The sequence below is a fragment of the Squalius cephalus genome (assembly GCF_949319135.1).
Source record: "Squalius cephalus genome assembly, chromosome: 8".
Taxonomy (NCBI): domain Eukaryota; kingdom Metazoa; phylum Chordata; class Actinopteri; order Cypriniformes; family Leuciscidae; genus Squalius; species Squalius cephalus.
In genome coordinates, this window is record NC_137129.1 from 2,734,507 (window position 1) to 2,759,989 (window position 25,483).

Here is a 25,483-nt window from a genome sequence, read left to right on the forward strand (position 1 = left end):
ACACAACATCATAACATCTTAACACCACAGCACATCATCATAACATAACACACCATCATAACATAACACAACATCATAACATAACACAACATCATAACGTAACACAACATCATAACATCATAACACCACAGCACATCATCGTAACATAACACACCATCGTAACATAACACAACATCATAACGTAACACAACATCATAACATAACACAACATCAAAACATAACAACACAACATCATAACATCTTAACACCACAGCACATCATCGTAACATAACACACCATCATAACATAACACAACATCATAACGTAACACAACATCATAACATCATAACACCACAGCACAACATCATAACATAACACACCATCATAACATAACACAACATCATAACGTAACACAACATCATAACATAACACAACATCATAACGTAACACAACATCAAAACATAACAACACAACATCAAAACATCTTAACACCACAGCACATCATCGTAACATAACACACCATCATAACATAACACAACATCATAACGTAACACAACATCATAACATAACACAACATCAAAACATAACAACACAACATCATAACATCTTAACACCACAGCACATCATCGTAACATAACACACCATCATAACGTAACACAACATCATAACATAACACATCAAAACATAACAACACAACATCATAACATCTTAACACCACAGCACACCATCATAACATAACACACCATCATAACACAACACAACATCATAACATCTTAACACCACAGCACATCATCGTAACATAACACACCATCATAACGTAACACAACATCATAACATAACACATCAAAACATAACAACACAACATCATAACATCTTAACACCACAGCACACCATCATAACATAACACACCATCATAACATAACACAACATCATAACGTAACACACCATCATAACATAACACAACATCATAACGTAACACAACATCATAACATAACACAACATCATAACGTAACACAACATCAAAACATAACACAACATCAAAACATCTTAACACCACAGCACATCATCGTAACATAACACACCATCATAACATAACACAACATCATAACGTAACACAACATCATAACATAACACAACATCATAACGTAACACAACATCAAAACATAACAACACAACATCATAACATCTTAACACCACAGCACACCATCATAACATAACACAACATCATAACATCTTAACACCACAGCACATCATCGTAACATAACACACCATCATAACATAACACAACATCATAACATCATAACACCACAGCACATCATCATAACATAACACACCATCATAACATAACACAACATCATAACATCTTAACACCACAGCACATCATCGTAACATAACACACCATCATAACATAACACAACATCATAACATAACACAACATCATAACGTAACACAACATCATAACATCATAACACCACAGCACATCATCGTAACATAACACACCATCGTAACATAACACAACATCATAACATAACACAACATCATAACATAACACAACATCATAACATAACAACACAACATCATAACATCTTAACACCACAGCACACCATCGTAACGTAACACAACATCATAACATAACACAACATCATAACATAACACAACATCATAACGTAACACAACATCATAACATCATAACACCACAGCACATCATCGTAACATAACACACCATCGTAACATAACACAACATCATAACGTAACACAACATCATAACGTAACACAACATCATAACATCTTAACACCACAGCACATCATCGTAACATAACACACCATCATAACATAACACAACATCATAACATAACACAACATCATAACATAACACAACATCATAACATAACAACACAACATCATAACATCTTAACACCACAGCACACCATCGTAACGTAACACAACATCATAACGTAACACAACATCATAACGTAACACAACAACATCATAACACAACATCATATCATAACACAACATCATAACATCTTAACACCACAGCACATCATCGTAACATAACACACCATCGTAACATAACACACTATCATAACGTAACACAACATCATAACATCTTTACACCACAGCACATCAACATAACAACATCATAACACACCATCATAACACAACATCATAACGTAACAACACAACATCATAACACAACATTATAACGTAACAACACAACATCATAACATCACAGCACATCAACGTAACACAACATCATAACACAACACAACATCATAACACCACAACACAACATCATAACACCACAGCACATCATCATAACATAACACAGCATCATAACGTAACAACACAACATCATAACACCACAGCACATCAACACAACATCATAACATCACAGCACATCAACACAACATCATAACATCACAGCACATCAACACAACATCATAACATCACAGCACATCAACGTAACACAACATCATAACACACCATCATAACACCACAGCACATCATCATAACATAACACAACATCATAACACCACAGTACATCAACACAACATCATAACACCACAGCACATCAACACAACATCATAACACCACAGCACATCATCATAACATAACACAACATCATAACACCACAGCACATCAACACAACATCATAACATCACAGCATATCAACACAACATCATAACACAACAGCACATCATCACAACACAACATCACAACGTAACAATACAACATCATATAACATCATAACACATCATAACACAACATCATAACATTACAAGACAACATCACATAGTATCATAACATAATATAATAACCATTCAAATGTTTGGGCCTGTAAAAAAAAAAATTGTTTTCTTTTTTTTTTTCAAAATAGTTAAAATAGCAATATTGTGGAATAATATTTTTTTTAAATGTAATTTATTCCTTTGATCAGTGTCACACGATCCTTCAGAAATCATTTTAATATGCTGCGTTGCTGCTCAAGAAACATTTAAAATTATTAATGTTGTAAACAGTGTTTGTTTGTTTTTTAGGATACTTTGATTTTAAAGTTTAAAATAGTAGCATTTATTTGAAATAGAATATTTTGTAACATATTTAAATGTCTTAACTGTCAGTTTTGATCATTTTAATTTGTCCTTGCTGAATAAAAGTTAATTTAATTAATAAAAAAAAGAAAATAAAAAGAATTATATTATATTGCATTATGCAAAAAAACAACATAATAGAATATATCATTATAATATGTAAGGAAAGTACAATTATTTAATATGACATGGCAAAACATTGACATTTTAAAGCAAGGATAAAATCTAAACCTTATTTAAAACAAAAAAGATTTGGTCATTATTTTTGTGGTTCTGCTAAAATTACACACTTCGCCTTGTGTCTTTACAATATTAATTGAACGCTTGTATTTGTAGTGCAGATTGTTCCGACACGCTGGATTAGTCCTAATTGTCATTATGCAGAAGGAGTTCATCTCCGTCGTTCACCTCCCCATACACCTGAACTAATTATGCAGCTGTGATTCTGTCTGTTTGCATATGAGTATTTCTGTGCGTTGAATCTCAGCGTGATGCTGAAAGCTCTCCAGATGCCGCTCAGTGAAATTCGACAAGACCTTTATCGTTTGTACGACAACAATGCCTCTGGCCTGGAATTATGAAGACACAATCTCAGAGACTTGGATATGAAAACCCATTCCAGTTGCCAACGATTAGGCTGTCACTAAGCCAAGCCGCTTTCACACCAAAGGGCACAATATAAACCAAAGAAACGACGACAACAAAACATCCTATCAGTCTTTGTCTGTTTTAACAGCGTCTGAGAGCCTCACTCAAGGCCAGAGAAGCAATCGCTCTCGAGACGCTGGAGAAACGGCTGATTGGCACAACCAGGGCGTTTGGTCATTTGTCTCGTAGTTTAGAGACCCAGAGCTGCACCTCGACTTGAAGTTTCAATTGGAAACATTAATTTGCCCTTTCACACAGCTCTCATGGCCGAGGACTTTAGCTGGAAGTGTTTACGATCAGCGTTTGAAATTAACACCCACCAAATACGGGTAAAAATCAACGGTGGCGGGAAACGCTACAGCCAATTTAGCGTTTTAATTGCTATGTTTACTCACTTTACTGGGGAAGTTCGTGAGCAAATACTCGTGAGTCGTCATTATATTATAAAAAAAGCTCAGAATCGGCTCATATCTGGCTTACTTTAACACACACATCACTACGCAACATGTAACGGCACGCTTGTTCATTTGCATTGAAGCAATAGCGAAGATTAAAAGGCATTTGGTTTACAGAAAAGACATTGTTGTTTTCCAACATCCTACATTTCTGTCCAACTAAAACACATTTTTGGTGAAAAGGACGAAGGAGGAGATGGCTGTTTTGTTTGAATAAGAATGTATGAATGTATGAAATCCAAATTTTTTTATATATATACTGTATATATATATATATAAGCTGTGACGTACAGGTGAAACTCGAAAAATTTGAATATCGTGCAAAAGTTCATTTATTTCAGTAATTCAACTTAAAAGGTGAAACTAATATATTATATAGACTCATTACAAGCAAAGTGAGATATTTCAAGCCTTTATTTGTTATAATTTTGATGATTGTGGCTTACAGCTTATGAAAACCCCAAATTTAAAATCTCAGAAAATTACAATATTACATGAAATCAATAAAAAAAAAGGATTTTAAATACAGAAATGTCTGAAAAGTATAATCATGCATATGCACTCAGTACTTGGTTTGAACCCTAATAAATGAAATAAATGAACTTTTGCACGATATTCTAATTTTTCGAGTTTCACCTGTAATTAATCTGGTTAATTTATTTTTTACATTTTATTTGATTTTTAATTTATTTTTGGCTAGTAGAAGTTCTGAATGGCCGGTAACTTAAAAATTTAGCAGCCAAATGGGCCGGTGAGTGAAAAAGTTAATTTCAAACCCTGTTTACGATGTACTCAACGTGTGTGTGTGTGTGTGTGTGTGTAGATCATCCAGGACCGAGTGCTTCAGCAGAGCTCCAGGAGTAATCTGATGTGGAACAGTCATCCCGGCGGTCTCTTCACACACACTCAGTACTCATCCTACCTGGGAGACTTCCCTTTCTTCTACAGCAAACTTGGTAATTGACAATCATCTTCATTATAGCTTGTAGTTTGACATGCATATGCATATGAAATTGCTCTCCTTTTCAATGCATTTTTGAAATAATTAGTTGAGTAATGAGTTGATCTTGTGGCTTTATATATGTTCAGACACTTGCTTGTCAAGTCATCTTCATTTATACAACGCTTTTAACAATATAGATCGTTTCAAAGCAGCTTTACAGTGATAATAGGAGATCACAGTAACAGAGATTGCTTTGCCTTTACAGCAGATCTAGAATAAAGTTATTGTCCAGCTAAAGTTAGTTATGATTGATTGATTCACTTCCGTTGCAAAGATCATTAGTTATTAACTTAGGGTCTGCTTACACGACACGGTTTTAATTGAAAACCGAAAACTTTTAATGCGTTCTGGCCGCTCATTTGCATGACAACCGATCCATTTGCATGGATCGAGAATGCAAACTTGTTGAAGAAAAATGTTATCATCTCCGTGTAAACTTCAAAAACGTGAATCTGTGAAAACGCTGACGGCGTGCACATGCATATTACCTGTTTAGTCTGTAGATATGCGCGTTTGAATATGTATGTGCGCAGGCGTGTAGTCTTTCTTTACAAATTGACATCGCATAACACAGGATTTTTGTTGTTTCCACGGATCCATGCGAACTGGAATCATTTCATCAAAACATTTTGAACAAGTGAGTGATTTTGGACACAGCAAAAGTTTCTGTTCTCCCAAACTTTAAGAAACTAGTCCTGCATGACGTTTTGAGGTTATGTTCAAATGTTTCTGGAATTAATGAGCTTTCTAAGACATGACAGACAGGCATTATGGGACTTTTCAGATCCTCTTTCATCTTTCACAGACGTGGGTCTACTTGTCAAAGCCTAATTTGAGACTAGCCTCATTCAAAACCCAAGTTGTGTCCTGTCGTCGTCTGATTTATTTTTAAAACCCTCTCCTGTCATCTGTTAATTGCAGAGGTGGCTTGATATCTACAAATTTAGCATGTAGCTAAGTGACAACCATTGTACGACTTGATAGATTATCGACCAGCCCTGTGTAATTGGATCACGAAATCCATATTCACAATCTAAAGTGTTGCGTGGCACAGTTGCTAATGCAGCCCACGCTCGCCTCCATCTTCATCTGCGCTGCTGTCAGGACAATCAATGTGAAGCCGATGATCGAGCACCTCTTGTTAGTGGGAAAATGTGAGTGTGAAGGAGAAGAAAAAAAAAACGTGGGAACCCTCAAGAATTATCATCTTGTATCTGTGCAAGAATTATCATATTACATCATCACCGCCGCACCAATTAAACATGCTAAGTTATTTAGAGGCGAGGAAAGGATGGTGCCAACTGTCTGTTATTATTATTATCTCATGGGCAATAGTCTTGATCTATAGAGAGATTAAAAACAGTGTGCATGAAATTAATGCTATTATCGTTGATTGTAATTAAACATGTCGTTTGTTTAATAACTGTAAAACTTGGATTAATTATCTCCCATTAAATCACACTTCAGTCATACTCCGTGAAGAGGCCATATTACGCTCTTTTATAAAGTCTACTAGAACAGGTTCTCCTGCTTGAATGTTGATTATTCTCCTCATATTCTCCATTGTTGCGGCTCCTCTCTTCCCAGTCTGTCAGTAACGCTCTGTTTACTTCCTGTCTCTATGAAGCCCCTCCTTCTGAAATGCACACTGTGCTCTGATTGGTCGGCTGGAGCAGTGTGTTGTGATTGGTCAAGCAAAGTTATATTGGTTAAAAATAAAATAAAATAATAAAAGTTATTATGGTATTTTTGTGCATTTTTCATAAGAATAAATGTAAAATTTCATTTATTCTGATGAAAAATGCACAGAAATACCATTTCCAATTATAATATGAAATCTATATTTTCGAAAACATTTTTGACTCTAAAACTGTGAGAAAATCAAACAAGTGGTGTTCCATGTTTGACGTTGACATCTCAAAAAATGAGCTTTCAGTAAGAATGTGTTTGGTCGCAGTACCACACGCATCCACTAGATGGAATTCATCTCACATTCATTTCCAATGCGCTCATTTTTGACCGCGAACAATACAAGTAAAAAAATTTCAGGACCATTTAACCTTTTCGAGTAATGTCTTTAATTTCTGTGTGTGTGCTCTCAGAGCATGTGCTAAAATCTTTACCAAGTTTCGTACCATTCCAGTGAAGTAAAAAAAATAAAAAATAAAAAAATGTGCATAGCATCCGAGGGTTAAAATCAGCAAGAAATCTGAAAAAAAGTTCAATGAATAGGTGGTGCATAGATCTGTTATATCATTTTTGGATGGTTATGATTCCCATCTAATCCTCTCAATCTAATTCTCTTGTTTTCAGGGATCAAGCCGAGTCCTAAGTTCACCGCTGTTATCCATGCTGTCACGCCACTGGTTTCTCAATCTCAACCCATTCTCAAGCTCCTGGTCTCAGTGGCCAGATCTCAGTACTGCGCTCAGGTAAGAGCTCATCTTTACATGCCTGATTCATTCAGGAAATTAATGGGAAAAAAATATTGCATATTTATTAGTATTTGCAAAGAAAAGACCCAAATGAAGATGTTTTAAAGACAAAATCTGACTTTAGTGCTTTGTCATCAATACGTTTTTATTCATTTTAATTTAATTAATAATTCAATATTTATGTATTTTTTTAATTAATCACATTTAATGAGTGGTTCTCAACCAGGGGGCCTCAGCAAACTTTAAAAAAAGTTAAATTGACTTCAAAATATTTAAATTAATAAATGTCTACTAATATCTTAAATATATGAAGGCCCCTCCCCCTCCCTTTTTATTTACAGAAAATGGGAGTGACAGTATAAATTAATCTAGAATATTTATATCAATATTTAAAGTATTTATAATATGACAAATACTCAAAATAATTATAAATATTTAAAATAATTTACTTCCACAAAAAGAAGCAGTTTCAATAAAGGAATGTTTTTCAGAGTTTACGTTTTATTAAAAATGAATTTACGTTTTTATTTTTTTTATTTTTCATTTATGATTACAGGGGTTTTTTTTACATTTATTTTTTACTTTAAAAAAAATAGCAATTTCTCAGCAATTTCTACCCAATAATATACTAATAATTCAATTAATAATTGAATTGATTGATATTCATAGAGACACTTCAAGCTTTCTAAAGACACATCTCTCATGTCTGTGTGGCAAGTATTCGCTGAGTTTCGGTTCATTTTTGTGACACGTTTCAGAAAAAAGTGAATGGATACAGAGACGGCAGAATACACACACACCCTGTTTGTTTTCTTTATTTTACAAAAGCACAAAGTTTTGTCATTATTATGAATTTACACTAATAAAAGTAGACCCTTTACAGTTTCGAATGATGATTTCTGTATGACAAAAAATAACGATTTAGCTGCTATGTGGATGAAATTCACCAGAACGCACCGGCACGTTCATCCACCCCAGAGGGTTAAAGTATATTTAGTCTTATTTGAAATGATTATAAGGTCCCGTTGGACCGTGTCGTGGGCTCTCTGACTCCCTGATTGAGGAACCACTGCGTTAGGCTTTTTGCTATCCGAACCTTAGGAATATTATACAATTTGTTTATGTAATTTGATGTGATGAGGTCGCCGAGCGATGTTGTTTTCCTCTTGAAGACGAGTGGATATCTCTCAACGGTAGAAGCGGTTTGAAGCATCACACTTTGCATCTGGACGCTCGCCTCAGTTTACACCCCTCTTAAACCTCAGAGAGGAGATTTTCCATGGGATCCAGAGCCTTCTGAAGTGTTTACCAGCCTGAGAACTGATACGTATTGATTCCTCTCTAACATGAGAGAGAGAGAGAGAGAGAGAGAGAGAGAGGATTAAACCACTTTTATTTAGTCATCCTTTATATCTCATACACATTCACAATAATAATATAATACATAAAAAAAAAAAAAAAATTTAAACCAACCGGCCCTAAAAAAACACACATAAGATTTCTTTAAAACACCAAATATCACACAAATAATTTCATTTTTCACAAGTTTGTAGTACACAAATTCAATCTTGATTCTTCATCTAAAGAGAGAGAGAGAGAGTTAAATTCAACATGTCCCGACTGATTGTGTGAAGCATGTTGCACGCACACACACACACACACACACACACACACACACACACGCAAGCTGGCGGTTCTCTCAGACCGTCTCCTCTCTCCTCCGCGGGAGGGCTTGAAAAGACTCGAACCGAACGAACGCTTGGCTTTTGTTTCTCTGGCGGAGCTGAATCTACTCCAGCTGAAGTGCAGGGATGGGAATAGCAATGCTAGGCTCCTTTAGCTACAGCGCATCACCCGGAGTCTTTGCGCAGATGAAGGAGGGATATAAATAAACGAGAGGCGAACGACGGGCGTCTTTTGAGCTGGTTCTGACAGACTCTATGAGACTGAGATTCGGACCCACCGCTGAGAGTCTCCGCATGTTCCTCCTCCTCCACAACTGAGAGAGATGCTGTGTGCGTTTAAAGACACACAAATAAAAGTACCCTTTTAAGTTAGGCATGTGAAAAACTCCTTTCAGGGTTCCTGCAGGGCCTTAAAAGTCTTGCATGCTTTGCATGTTAAGGTCATAAAAAGAAAAAACACAATATAGTCAAAATATTGCCTAATCATCCCTCGCTGTATTAGATATTCTTGATATTAGGATGACAAAGTTTTAAAGTCCCCCTGTGGTGAAAATCCAGCTTGTTTATGTGTCTATGTGGTGTTTTTAATCTGCTTTAAGACAAAGCATGTGTAAATTCATAAGTCGACACCATTGCTGAGTATTTCCTCCTTAAAACTGCAGTGAACCAAAGACAGTCTCAAAAACACGCTTTGAAATCGCTGGTGTTTCTGACGTCACAAACTACCTTGTAACCAATCAGATCAACGTGTGATCGTCAACCAGTGGATCTCTGAGCTGAGGGAGTGAGTGGGCTCATTTGCATATTCATAGAGCCACGCATACTAAATGAGGCAAGGGTGTCGAGTTACATTCAAGCGATTTCTTTAAGGAAAAAGCTTTTTTTTTGGTGATCAAAGATGAGTTTTAAGGGATAAAATGATTGACTACAGGGGGACTTTAAGTTTTTAAGTCTGGTCTGCCTCGGCGTTCGTCAATGTCAGAATGATTGAGATGACCAATGAAATCAAAGAAGGCGGGGCTTACTCACAGAAGACGAGTGTGAATTCCAACACGACGCTTTTGTGTAATTGAAATGTTAGAAAATAAAGCACACTAGAGGTGGAAATGCAGCCACGATTATTTCTAATATTTGAACAGGTTACCACACCAGTGGCGGCTCCTGCAAAATCTCTCAGGGGGGGCAAATGTTTGGATGATTGATAAGGAATAAGGTCCACCCATGCAATGGATAAATGAACAGCTTAAGCCTGTAAAGGCAACTTCACTACTTTACTATTAATGAAAAATAAAGTGACTCTTACAATAAATCTCCTTGTTTGTTTCTATATGAGTGTTGACAGCAGCAAGTCAAAATCAATTTAAACAAAGCCCAGCCAGGATGCGAATCTCCAAAAACATTTACTCCAATTTCAATTTAATAAGAAACAACTGAAATCACATAACTCACTATTTACGCTACTTGCTCTGGCCAGCGTAGCGCAAACCGCTCTGAATCTGAAGGGCTACGTTTTATTTCTCCATTTAATAAACAAACTATTCCATCAGATAAATATTTGTTGCGAAAGAAATAGTTACATTTTCAAGCATTTTATCCAAAATTTAAGCACTTTTCAAACCTTAAACACATCCAAATTCAAGCACTTTCAAGGATTTCAAGCACCCGTACGAAGCCTGCACATTACTCACTATTTACTCGCTTAATACACTGCTTACTTATACTGAAATTTTGCTCTTCTCTCTTTCAAAGTAGCAAAGTGATCAAAAATTTAATGACACGATAGAGTTAATTGCGTTCGCCGTGACGTTGTTCAAGTTCAACTGGCCTCAACTCGCGAGATGTCTTATCTATATCGCCTCCGTTGCTAATTACAAAACATAGTTTTAGAGCTTGTAACATCTGCACTGATAGCAGATAATGAGTGATAATGCAGTTATTAGAGAGAGAGAGAGAATTACCCGAGTCTCAACAGTGTTCGACAGCAGCGTCTCCACGAATAGTGAAATGTAAGTTTATCTGCTTCAAGAACAGCGCTGTTATTTCCTCTCTACTGAGAAACTATTTTACTGATAAAATCATCAGAGCAGCGCTGACAACATGTTTCTTTGCGAGTGTGTGTGTGTGTTTTTGAGCTTTCCGTACATAATAAAATGTAATTTTGTGGCAAAAAACATGGAAATAATTTGTGGGTTTTGGTTCTTTTGCTGTTGTCGTCTGTAAAGACCTTTGAAATAACTGAAATCATTTGGCGAAGTGATATGATTTCACTGTAATGCAGTCAAAACCTGCCTGGAACTACTTTATCTGTGCGTTTCCCTGAAAATAATTGTGCACCTCCATAACGTTCGTCAACCAATCAGAATCAAGCATTCAACAGCACTATATAGTATATACTAGTATAACATTAAAAGAGTGCATGGAAAGATGTAACTAAACATTTAATATTTAACTGTTTTACGATATAAATATGCCATGCTATCATCTTCTGCATGATTGTTTTGCATTTTCCCCACATGCAAATAAGAGTAAATGTGTGCATATTCTACAAATGAAATATTATTTGCAAATAGTTTAAATTTATAACTTCACAACTACATTTAGACCTAGAACCTTTTTTCGTCCTTCCGTTTCTTTTTTCCCTTAAATCCCATTTAATCCTTTAATTATGTAATAAAAAAAAAAAAATGTAAACTTTGGGTAAGACATGGTTACATCCTTGAATTATGACAGTGTTTATGTTTTAAACTAGAAAGCACACTTAACCGGTGACTGATAGTTGAATCCCCCGAGGCTTCACTCAGAATCTGTCTACATGCTTCAGCAAAAACCATGAACACAGTCTGCGTTATCAAAAAATCCAACCTTCGGGCTTTGTTTTGTTTCTAAGAGTTTAAGTAGTTTAATTATGTCTCTGATCTTATTATAGATTATGGAATGCTTAAAGTTTGAAGAGGCCTGATCCTCCTGCGTGTAATATCATTAGACAGTCCAGCGTTTCCTGTCTTCTGTTCTGTGCTCGAGAGCAGCGTGAGTCTGCCATCGGGACTTAATGAATGAAAGATGTGGTTAAGTAAAAGACTGGATGGATGTTTATATCACCAGCGCATTAAAACGAGTGCATTAATATAAATATAGTGCTTTTCCAGTTTAAGCAGCTCTTAAAGCAGCAATCCAGCCTGAGTCATTCCCAACGCATATCATATTATACAATTTATAATATAATGTAGATGTTATACTAATTTCAGTACATTTTAATCTTTTTTTTTTCCAATTACCTTTTTCACAGAAAAACAAAATAAGATTTATATATAATAGAATAGAATAGAATAGAATAGAATAGAATTTAATAATTTTATATATAAAGTAATGAAATAAAAAACGACATTTTAATTTAAATATAATAAATGTTATATTAATTGCAATACATTTTAAGAATTTATTTTAAAAATATATATATTTAGGAAAGTTGCACTCGTTAAACAAAACTGCCACAGAAAAATAAAATAAGATTTAAATATAATAAATGTTGTATTAATTTAAATAAGTTTTAATATTATATATTTTTTGATTTATTGGGGAAAGTTGCACTTGTTAACAACAAAAAGTCCCACAGAAAAAAATTAAAGATTAATATAATAATGTTATTTTTAGTATAAAGTAATAAAATACGATTTTAATTTAAATGTAAGTGTAATAAATGTTGTTTTAATTTCAATAAAGTAATTTCAATTGAAATATTTTTTCTTTATTATTGGGGAAGGTTTATAAGCCTAATGTTTTTATGTCATGACCAGAGAACCTCAAAGATATAAAATCCTCATTTATATGCATTTATTTTTCTTGTGGATTTTCAGAACAAGCAGATTTTTGATCGTCTATCAGTTTTGCTGTACGTGTAAACACTTGATTTTAAATTCAATTTAATGTAATTGAAATATTTGCATCAATACATTTTAATAATTTATTTCAATTGATATGTTAACTTTGTTAATTTTTATAGGGGAAACTTCATAAAGCTGATCAGCAAGCCTCGATCTTTCTCTTTCAACGCCTTTGATTGCTTTTCTGTCGGCTTATTCAGTTTGCGCACTCGTGTTCATGTTTTGATGTCAAACCTGATCACTTCAGCGTTTTAAATTCTCATTTATATTCATTTATTTTTCTTGTGGGCTTGTAGACGGAGCTGATTTTTGATAGTCTATCAGCGTTTGCTTGTGCATGTAAACTCACTAACTCTCGACTCTGAAAACCCCGAGTGTTGGGTTGAGTCCAAACACTCCAGCGCTCTTAATGAGTTATTTAACCCGACTCTGAGAACCAACTGACTTCTAAATCACACACACACACACACTCTCTGAGAGGAAGAAGGGCCGCTCGAAAAACGCTCCGCATGAAACATTTATGAGTGTTAACGTAAAACCAGAGCCAGTCGCTTCAGCTGGAGGTGTAATCACTCAAACACACTTGAAAGTGACAAAACAAAATGAATGTAAAAACCTCGCGGCTGTTAGAAGCTGTAAATTGAAACCGACACCGAATCCCTGTAACGCTGTCAGGTTTGGGACTAATGCGAAAACCAGATACACCATCATAAAATAAATGCGTTTGAACTTCACACATTTCACTGTCACATGCTCTATTTAAGTGTGGCTTTGTATGATTATATATGACATGTAATATTATGTCTTGTGTTATTAGAAACATATAAGCTGAGCACTGGATCAGATTGAATTAATGTGACTTCCTTCCCATGAGGCATCAGTTGGCACGTTTCCATTACAGATTTGCGCAAAACTTTTGCGAATTTTTTTTTTCTTCTTAAATGTCGACAAAAAACTATTGCGAAATGACGCTGTTTCCATTAACCGATGTTATGCGACTAAAACTTCATTTTTTTCTCTCACGATCAGTAAAATCATTCCGAAATGGAGGGTTATGTACTAATCCCTGCCACCGCACTGGCCATTATTATTAATAAAAGGAGATGTGTGTGTGTTTTCCAAGCATTAATGGTAAGGAACGACCCTTATTATACTTGTGAGCGGCACATATGAGTTGTTTCTGGGTGTTTCTCCCTCATTTCTGCTTCGAGGTCTTGATTGTGGCATTTCTTTGAGGTGTAGAATCCAGTATTTCTGTAATTCTTCTGTCTTTTATGAATTTAATAAAGAGCTCTGTCTCGTATTCTGTCCAAACACACCGCGTCATCTACGTCAGGTGACTGTAAATGCACAAAAACTGTTTCCATTGCAGTTTTGCGAAATATTTATTTTTCGAATCGCCTGAAAAACCCCCTCATGCGAGCGTAAACACTTTTTTGCGATAAATGGGAGTTTTTGCGAAATTGACGTGTTTCCATTGGGCGTATTTTCAATTCGCAATTTCAATTTGAAGGGTAATGGAAACGCGGCTTGTGATAGAAATGCATAACTTTTGTTTGCTGATCTCTCTTTCTTTCTGTTTCCTCTCAGATTATCGTGTTGTGGAATTGTGACAAGCCTTTGCCCGCCAAGCATCGATGGCCGGCCACTTCAGTGCCCATTATTGTCATCGAAGGAGAGAACAAGGTGAGAGGAAGTTTCTGTAGGGTTTCTCTCATAGGTTTTCCATTCTATGATACTTAAATATGTGCATTTCCCTTTTTGCACGTTAAAGCTGAAAAATGAGCATTTTCTCATTATTAAACGTGCCACATTAAAATTCTAAAAATATAATCAAAAATGCATGAAACTTTGCGAATGCAGGGGTCAATACAATTTTTAATACAATACAAGTAATTAATAATTTTATAAATTGATCTAAAGTGACAGCAAAGACACTTATAATGCTCCATTTCTACTCAAACTTTCTGTTCATCAAAGAATCCTGAAAAATAAAATCCATCACTTTTTTCCACAAAAATATTAGGCAGCACAACTGTTTTCAACATTAATAATAATCATAAATGTTTTTTGATCATCAAATCCTCATATTAGAGTGATTTCTGGAGGATCATGTGACACTGAAGACTGGAGTAATGATGCTGAAAATTCAGCTTTGGAATGAAACCGTATATTACAGTAAACACAACTCTGCATCCCTAGCTTGTCTGTGTGACTGTGCGTGCGCGTGTGTGTGTGTGTGTGTGTGGTCTAGGCTAAAGCTGAGGAACAGAGAGGGACTGTGAGTGTTGTTTCCCAGTGTTTGGAGTGGAGAGAGGGATTAGTTTTCCTCTGGCTGAGGGAAGAGAGCAGTGAAGTAGTGCCAGTCAGCCTGTGGTGTGTACGGCTTGTGGCTCGCTTGTTTGCTGTGTGTGTGTGTGTGTGTGTGTGTGTGTGTGTGTGTGTGTGTGTGTGTGTGTGTGTGTGTGTGTGTTCCCACCCAGACTGGCTGACGAGGAGACAGCTCTTTTAAGCCGTGATTGACAGCCTGGTCCCACACCGCACTGAAGAGTAGCTTTGGGCATTTTCCTTTTTAAACACTCGCGTTCTTCCCGAATCTTGAGGTCCTGCAGAGAAAACTGAGCCTCAGTCTCTCTCTCTGCGGTCCGACTGCCTTTCATTACAACATCAACATCAGCTACATACTGAGATGTGCTTTAGTTTCTGGAGGAAGTGGAGCAGTCTAATACAGGACGGGACTTGATCAATAGCCATTTGGGATTTGATTGGATTGCGAAGTTATCACAAAGAAATTGTTTGAAGATTAAATATTAAAGTTTAGTTATGTCAACACAAAATTTGGTGCAATGTGGATATTTTAAATATATATATGTGTGTATATGTATATATGTGTGTATATATATGTATGTATATGTGTGTGTGTGTGTGTAAATCTACATTTGGATTTTATGTTTTTAAGCGAGTCTTAGTTTTAATTTTAATAGTGATGCACAGAATTATTTTTTTATTTACTGAAACCGAAATTAACATTTTCATTTAGCTGGAAACCAAAACTGTTAGTAATCAGACGTATAATTATACTCTGCTGCTCTCAGATGATAGATTACACTCGTTGTAATGACGTCCTCTCAATATTCCAGCCAAACAAACTTTACATACTTTAGCATCATTTTTGTTCACAGTGAAACAAAGCTGACATCTTTACCTTTTATACACAAAATAGAATTGGTTTTTTGCTGCTGTTTCAGCTGAATATATTTTCCATTGCAGACATTTGTGTGCATTCTACAGTTTTGCACCAAACTGAATTTATTAGAGTCAGCAAATGAGTCCAAACAGGTTTCCTTTAAAGTCGGCATGAAACAGAAGTTTGGCGGAGCTTGAGTGTGTCTGTGGGGAATTGATTGGATGGTTGTGGTTTGCTATTGGCTGATCTCACGTGATTGACAGGTTGCCCCGCCCTTGTCATCAGAGAAGAGATGAGGGGAAGTTATTTGGATTCAAGATTACCAGTAACGTGAATTAAAAAATGATGTGCACGGATAATTCATTTATAATAAATACTGCAATATTCCCATAAAAAAAAAAAAGAATTCAATTTGGATTTCCTGTAAACACTGTTCAGTGTGTGTCTCTCTCTCTCTCGCTCTCTCTCTCTCTCTCTCTCTCTCTCTCTCTGCGCTCTCTCTCTCTCTCTCCTATCTCTCTCTCTCTCTCTCTCTCTCTCTCTCTATCTCTCTCTCTCCTCTCTCTCTCTCTCTCTCTCTCTCTCTCTCTCTCTCTCTCTCTCTCTCTCTCTCTCTCTCTCTCTCTCTCTCTCTCTCTCTGGCATCTGTGTGTTTGAGATGTGAGATTTCCTGTGTTAGATTTAATCGGGTCTTCCTCATCTTTCACCTTCATATAGTGATGCTGGCCTTCTAGAAGTGCAGATTGCATGTGGAGTTTCCTGCAGCACTGCCGTCTGTGTGTGTGACAGAAGTGTGTGTGTGTTATTTCCAGTTTGCTTGTGCTTTAACCCAGTCCTCTTTCAGTGCATTTATGACTCCGACACTGTTTTGACATTTTGTGCCGTTGAGGCTCGATTCGTCTGTGTGTGTTTTGACAAAAGTTGAAATAAAGTGTTTGCATGTGTGTTTATGTGTGTGTGTGTGTGTGTGTGGGCTGTTGTTGTGTGCGACTGTGACAGGACTGTAATGCATGTGGTCTGCTTATTGTAAGTCTCATATTGTAAATTTCCTCTTCTTATTAGTGACCAACCACACACGCACAATAACCAGATATGTGGACTTATATCCAAACAAGAAAAGAAACACAAAGATGTGCATTTCCCCTCTTTAAAGGCCCGTTTACACCAAGATATAGTACTAAAAACCTTGAATGACGGATTAAAAACATTGTCAGCCAATCAGAATCCAAGAGCTCGAGCATTTAAAGTGACAGACGACAAAACTGCAGCGCTTCTAATAAACAGCGATATCGTCTGCTGGCGAGACGCTGATATAGTTATGGTTATAGTTATACAGTCAAACCAACATTTATTCAGACACCTTCAACATTCCTCACATTATCAGTTTATTCGCTATAGTTTAGAAAATGGTAATAAAATATGAGCAGAACTCAGTTGATATTTGACTGGTTTTGTCCGTCCTTCTGTTAGACTGTCTCACACATGAATTATGTTGAATATCTGTCAGCTGTTAAATTTAACTACACAATTAGATAATACCAGTTTAGCTCAACCAATCACCAAGCAATGCTTCATTGTGTTCAGTCTGTGTGTAAAAAGAGCATTAGCAATTAAAGAAAACACACTTCAGCAAAACATGATCAGCTCAAAGTGTCTGAATCATTTTTGCTCCCAAATCTTTATATATTTCACTGGTAGTCTCTGTATGAAGAATATTTGGGTATAATATGTCACAGTTTACTTTATTTTGCTCTCCTCACTTACAGAAATGAACTATAGTGTCCTGATCACACTAGTGAAAAAATATCATAAATGATATCTGGTGTGTGAATAATGTTTGGGTTGACTGAAGTTCTGGTTCTCGATGTGAACAGGCTTTAAGACTGTATCATATATCTGATCTGTGTGTGTGTGTGTGTGTGTGTGTGTGTGTGTGTGTGTGTGTGTGTGTGTGTGTGTGTGTGTGTGTGTGTGTGTGTGTGTGTGTGTGTGTGTGTGTGTGTGTGTGTGTGTGTGTTTGTGATTTCTGCAGGTCATGAGCAGCCGGTTCCAGCCGTACGACAGCATCATCAGCGACGCAGTGTTCAGTCTGGACGAGGACACGGTGTTGTCCACCACTGAGGTACACACACACACACACACACACACACACACACACACACACACACACACACACACCTCTCTGTCACTGCTCACTGCTCTTTTCTGCTGATGGAAAGTTTCTTTTTTTATTTTCTCTTTCTATTCATGGTGTGAATGTCGTCTTTCTTCTTGCCAGTTTTGGTGTCTTCGGCATGAGGTCCGTGATGGTTTATGACAGGACTGTCAAAGTTATTGTGTGCGATTTACAGACACATTTAATGCATCTTTATTAGTTAATAATATTGTTAATAAAAACAATAAAAATATCTATATATTTTTAATAATTTAAACTCAGATGGTTGTGAACTTCACCCAAAAAAGTGAAGTCAATTAAAATGTTTGTATGGTCGAACTTAATTATCATCAATAATGGGGGAGGGAGAGAGAGAGAGAGAGAGAGAGAGAGAGAGAGAGAGAGAGAGAGAGAGAGAGAGAGAGAGAGAGAGAGAGAGTGTGTGTGTGTTTGTATAATGCATCAATATCTATACTGTATACATTGATAAAAATTAAGTTTGATCCTACAAGAATACTTGTATTTATATATTTATGTATACGTTTACTATTATTAATCTCACGCTTCAGTTGCTATAGCCAATCATAACAGAGCTCATTTACATATAAAGGTTTGATCAGTACAGTATCCAGATCGGCTTGTTTAATGAAGCGATCAGAGAGATGGGAAATGCTCCGGCTGTGTTCGGTGTTTTAGAGGACGAGAGAGCGTTTTCCCTGAATTAAATCAGCATCTCTTACAGTGAACACTAGTGTAGATGTCGGATCAGAACCCTCTTATCGCTGTTCTGGGATTAAACACACAACCTTTCAGATCTGGAGACCACTGCTCTTCTCCACCCATAATCATCTCAGCTCGACCTCTTCATCCCTCGTTCCTCCTCTTCTCCGCTTCGTTCTGTCCGTTCCTTATCAGAGTCAGCTGAAGTCCAGCGCCTAAACCTGTCTTCCTTTAATCATGCGTTATCTCGACCACACTGCAGGAAAACTCCAGTTTCTCTCTCTCTTTCTTTCTTTCTTTCTTTCTTCATCCCCGTTTATATAGCAGGAGCCGCACATGTCCTGCCGGTGGAGTTACGCTGTATAATCTCAGCGTGTGTGTGTGTTTCTGACTTCAGATCCGCCGCTCACACTATTGATGTGTTTCAGTAATTGTGTGTTTAAATGCTTTGATCTCAGAGAAAGGAGGGCATCTTCTCAGCCTCAGCTTTGAAAGCGTGGATCTTTGTGTCTGGCTTTTGTCATGAGAAAGCTTTCATTCTTTATTCATTCCTTCCCTTTGCGTCCTGTATCAAATCCTTCCCTCGCAGGTCCAAAAGCCCCAAAATTATTATTATTTTTGGTCCAGAAAGCTTATTTTATTTTATTTTGATAATATTTTTTTCTATTTTTTAATGCAAATGTTTGGAGATTTTTTTGTTATTATTTATTTTATTTACCTTTAAATTACTTGATTTAATCAATAAATAATAAATAAATAGTCATTTTGTAATTTAAGCACATTACTCACATTTCAAATTAAATTCAAAATAACTCGCAATTTCATGCCTAAACCTTTTAATTCAGCTCAAAATATCTTACATTGGGTGTCTTTGCCGACCTCTTGTGGGAATAAAATAAATAAATATGATATTTCATGACTCTAGATGGCGCTATAGCTCTATATGGAGCAAATGAGCTGTTCCACTGGGTCCTGAAGTCAGTTTCTCTTCAGTATGCATTCAGATACACATGTAGACATTATAAGAATACTTTTTTTGGTTAAGTTTTAGCATTTTTAGTATGAAATCTGAGCATTTTTAGGTTTTTCTGTGTGTACTGAAGCATTCCTCGCATTCCATTCATTCCTATGGGGGTCAAATTGACCCGTGAGTGAAGGATTTGTTACTTTTTTAAATTTCAACCACAAAACTCCTCGAATCCATCTAAAAAAAAAAGTTTTGTGTGTGTATTCGTGGTTCATGTGCGACAAAAGTCCTAGGGGTCTTGTACCCCTCTGATGAACACTCAATTAAAAAAAAAAAAATCCAGGTCAAAATGACCCAAGCGAAGGATGACACCTTGTCCTAACCAGGTCCTAATACGAGAAGATTCCAGCGACAAATAATGTGTCTGTCCACACTAGACGTGACGCGACTGCGAGATGCGTCAAAATCAATCAAAACCCACAGCCAATCAGAACAGTGTGTGGGCGGAGTCAGCCAATCAGAACAGCGTGTGGGCGGAGTCTCACTGCTCCAGAGAGTAATCTCGACGGCACTCGCAAGAAAATGGATAAGTAGCTACATAATCAAATTCACAAATATTACATCATTTAAACATTATTAAAATACATAGGCTACTGAGTTACTAAAACAATCTTTGTCAGATAATACACTTGTTTGTTCACAGTTTTAACGTTCTTGTTTCCATTTGTTTAATTTCAAGATCTGAGGTGAATTATCCATTGTTGCTTTTACAGCCTCAAAGCTGGAGCACTAAATGATATTCAGAGTCACATGACACGCTTTAAACATTAAATAAAGCACATAAACAGCACCTGAGATTATCATCGCCACAATTTGTGTTTGTTGTTCCAGCGCGACGTCGCAGAAAAATAGAAACCTTTTCTAAAATAAACGTGTCGCCGTCGCGGCTGGTTAGGACAAACTCTGATTAACATGGAAAAGAGGCTTTTTATCGCGTGTCGCGTGTAGTTAGGACACGGTGCGAGGGTTAGCTCTTTATATCTTTATAGCGCTAGTTTGGCGAGCGACTTCTAACTCGAGCTCGACGTTGTCTTGCAGGTGGACTTCGCCTTCACGGTGTGGCAGAGTTTCCCAGAGAGGATTGTGGGATATCCGGCCCGAAGTCATTTCTGGGACAATAATAAGGAGCGCTGGGGTTACACCTCCAAATGGACCAATGATTATTCCATGGTTCTCACCGGAGCTGCCATTTACCACAGGTACTGTGTGTAGAAACTGAAGAAATGAGGCCAGCGCCTCCAGCTTCAGGACTATAATGTGCAAATGAGTTGATTGACACCGTTTCTGCTGCCGAAAGATCAACCATTCAAGAGTTTTTTTGGCTGAAAATAAGACTTTTATTCATCAAAGATGCATTAAATTCATCAAAAGTTACAGTTAAATCTGATAAATGCTGCTCTTTTCAACATTCTATTCATCTAAGTATCCTGAAAAATAAAATGCATCACTATTTTCCATAAAAATATGAACCGTTTTCAACATTGATAATAATCATAAATGTTTCTTGATCATCAAATCATCATATTAGAGTGATTTCTGAAGGATCATGTGACACTGAAGACTGGAGTAATGATGCTGAAAATTCAGCTTTGATCACAGGATATAAATTACACTTTACTGTATATTCACATAGAAAACAGCTGATTTACATTGAAATAATATTTCAGAATTTTTACTGTATTTTTTTATCAAATAAATGCAGCTCTGGTGAGCAGAAGAGACTTCTCTCTAAAACCGCCCCTAATCTTTTGAATGGTAGTTTTCCTGGTTTCTAAATCGCTGTAAACACTGTTGTGTAAGCATGGCGTCTGAGAGTGTTTGTGCAACAACTTCTCAATTTGAGTTACAAGGTTTCAATTCAGTTCTGATTTGATTCAGTTACTAGTTCGTTAGGCAAGGTAGACATTTGTCAAAATAACACACCTTTTGGCTGTGCGTTTAAAAAGTTTGATATATCCAGTAAAAGCTTAATGACATTGAACTTAATAAGTGATTTAATGAAATGCTGGTGACAGCTGCTTATGTCTGAAATGGAAGACAGTATCATCACAGATACATTTTTATTTTATTTAAAATAGAATTATAAAAAAAATTAACATCACTGATCAATTTTTATAATTTTTTTACTGTCTTTCAAACAATTTAAGTACAACATATATGCATGATCTTTACAAAGGTGAAGTACTGGAAGTAGTTCAAATAGAACAAAATATGTATTTGTATTAAATTATTTTCTTATTATTATGTTCTTAGCAATATAATTATGCATGTTTAATTAAATACAATAAATTAATAAAAAAAAGTGCAAATTTCTGTTGTTGCAAAGCAGTGTTTAGTTTTATTAATATTTTTAATTAGCTTTTATTTTTATTTATTGTTAGATTTCAGTTTAATTTGTAGTCGTTTAATTATGTGCTTTTGTCATTTTTTTTTATCATAATTTTTTTTAATTTCTATTCAGGTTTAGTTTTTTATTTTAGTTTTTATTTATTTCCAGTTAATAACTTTGTGCAACTTTTTTTGCCAAAGTATCATTTCAGATTTTCGTTTAGTTTGTTTTTCAACTAATTAAAAAATATTTTATTTTATTTCAGCTTTATTTCAATTCACAGAAACACTGAAATAGTTTTAGCACACTGCCTGCCACCACAAATGAAGAATAATCTGAATATGATGACAAACATGATTTGCAGTTTCCGTAGTAAGCTAGAAACCTGTTGCAGGAACACTTTAGTATTACAGAGGGCATTAAAAATATTGATTAAAAGTCTGATATTGGGATTTCTGCAGTTAAATGAAAAATCATTATCTATTATCCAGCCCAACAAATTGTGTTCATTGTCCTATTGAGCTTTTGCATGAGTGATGTGATTGTCTCTGCCTGTCCTTGACGATGTCCATATGTGACCCTGGACCACTAAACCAGTCACATGGGTCAATTTTGGGACATTGAGATTTATACATCATCTAAAAGCTGAATAAATAAGCTTCTCATTGATGTATGGGTTTGTTAGGATAGGACAATATTTGGCTGATATACAACTATTGAAAATCTGGAATCTGAGGGAGCAAAAAAATCGAAACATTGAGAAAATCTCCTTTAAAGTTGTTCATTTATGTTGGCGATTGTGCTGCATTCACTCACAGAAATACATGTTTTATATATTTACGGTAGGAAATTTACAAAATATCTTCATGGAACATGATCTTTACTGAATATCCTCATGATTTTTGGCATAAAAGAAAAATCAATAATTTTGACCAATGCAATGTATAGTTGGCTATTGCCACAGATAAACCCGTGCGACTCGAGACTGGTGACGTGATCCAGGGTCACATATATTATATATATTTATAATATTATATCTTCCAGATATTACCACTTCCTGTACACGCACCTCCTGCCCACGAGCCTGAAGAGCATGGTGGACCAGCTGGCCAACTGTGAGGATCTCCTCATGAACTTCCTCGTGTCCGCCGTCTCCAAGCTGCCGCCCATCAAGGTCACTCAGAAGAAGCAGTACAAGGAGACCATGATGGGTCAGGTGAGCGGGGGGGTGACGCTAGACGTCTTCTGGTTCAGTGTGTGTGTGTGTGTGTGTGTGTGTGTGTGTGTGTGTGTGTGTGTGTGTGTGTGTTCCAAACAAACACTGTTTTAACAAATGTGAAGAACTTCTCTGTGAGCAACTCAGTTTCTCATCTAGAATGAACAATATTGTTTATAAACATATACTCTGAAAAATACAGAAGGACACTGAGTGAGTGAGTGAGTGAGTGACTGAGTGACTGAGTGAGTGAGTGAGTGAGTGAGTGAGCCGATGCCGGATGAGTCAGAATAAGCTGTTTGCGTATCGTCAAAAATGACCTCTTTTAGTTTTTTTTCAATGAAATGATTGTAATATATATTTAATTCGATAATGTTTTTTATTTAATATTTTGTATTTTTAGGGATTTTTATGGTATTAAATTATATTTATACAGCAGTTATAATCCATTTTGTCACTTTTTGTGCATAGACCTGAAAACGAAATGTAAAAAAAAAAAAAAAAAAGTGAACCTGAAAAAAGTTATAAATGTTACATTTAGTGCTGTGAAAAATGAAGTTTTTTTTATATGAAATACATATTTTCAAAACACTTTCTCTAAAACTATGAGAAAATCAATAGTTTTCTATGTACAAAAGATTCTATTTCAAATAAATGCTGTTCTTTTGAACTTTCTATTCATCCTGGAAAACAAATTACAATGTTTTCAACATTGATAATAATCATAAATATTTCTTGAGCATCAAATCATCATATTAGAGTGATTTCTGAAGGATCATGTGACACTGAAGACTGGAGTAATGATGCTGAAAATTCAGCTTTGATCACAGGAATAAATTACACTTTACTGTATATTCACATAGAGAACAGCTTTTTTAAATTGTAATTATATTTTACAATTTTGCTGTATATTTTATCAAATAAATGCAGCCTTGGTGAGCAGAAGGGAATCTTTAGTAGTGTATATGTTGCATTGAAAACACTTGTTTTAAATTGTCAACAATATTACTGTTTTCTTTTGTATTTTTAATCAAATTAAAGCGTCCTTGGTGAGCAGAAGAAACTTCTTTTAAAAAAACATTAAAAATCTAACGTCGTGTCTCTGTTCCCCTCAGTCATCTCGAGCCTCGCGCTGGGCCGACCCGGACCACTTCGCCCAGCGCCAGACCTGCATGAACAAGTTCGCCAGCTGGTTTGGCGGCATGCCTCTGGTCCACTCCCAAATGAGACTGGACCCGGTTCTGTTCAAGGACCAGGTCTCCATCCTCCGCAAGAAATACAGGGAGATCGAGCGGCTCTGACCCGACTGGCGGCCCTCGATGGACATTCACCAGGGGGCCGCGAGAGACTCTCAGGAGCCCACGGGGCCGCTTCCCCTTCAGCACACACTGCGGGACGACACACACACCTGACACGCTTTAACTCTTGGGGAGGGTTTGGTTTCGGGGGTGATGAACTGATCTTTCCCAGCACACGAGCGACGACAGGAGGGATGCATCATCGCGTTAGCACTTCTGAACCACAACACATCTTCTCCCAATCCGTTTCTTTTCCCAGGGTTTGAGGAAATGAGCCGGGATTGTGTGCGAGTGAGCTTGAGGTGTTGCACTGCAAAAAAAGTCACTTTACAACACAAGTATCTAAAAGTTCTTAAATCAAGATGCATTT

The 25,483-nt window shown here is 36.2% G+C and overlaps 2 protein-coding genes across 2 annotated transcripts in view; one reads left to right on the plus strand and one right to left on the minus strand.

The window, feature by feature from the left end:
• Positions 1 to 25,179, plus strand: part of ext1b (exostosin glycosyltransferase 1b) — a 107,035-nt gene extending 81,856 nt beyond the window's left edge. Inside the window, exons 5-11 of the mRNA XM_079878117.1 lie at positions 5,001 to 5,133; positions 7,494 to 7,612; positions 14,772 to 14,867; positions 18,401 to 18,490; positions 21,309 to 21,469; positions 23,644 to 23,815; positions 24,931 to 25,179. Coding sequence (XP_079734243.1) covers positions 5,001 to 5,133; positions 7,494 to 7,612; positions 14,772 to 14,867; positions 18,401 to 18,490; positions 21,309 to 21,469; positions 23,644 to 23,815; positions 24,931 to 25,116 — 957 coding nt within the window. The 3' untranslated portion in view covers positions 25,117 to 25,179. The remainder of the gene's footprint in view (positions 1 to 5,000; positions 5,134 to 7,493; positions 7,613 to 14,771; positions 14,868 to 18,400; positions 18,491 to 21,308; positions 21,470 to 23,643; positions 23,816 to 24,930) is intronic.
• A 14-nt stretch (positions 25,180 to 25,193) lies between these two features.
• med30 (mediator complex subunit 30) overlaps positions 25,194 to 25,483 on the minus strand; it is a gene marked incomplete at its 3' end in the record, with an annotated part of 19,293 nt that continues 19,003 nt past the window's right edge. Inside the window, exon 5 of the mRNA XM_079878793.1 lies at positions 25,194 to 25,409. Within this exon, the coding sequence (XP_079734919.1) occupies positions 25,194 to 25,409 (216 nt within the window). The remainder of the gene's footprint in view (positions 25,410 to 25,483) is intronic.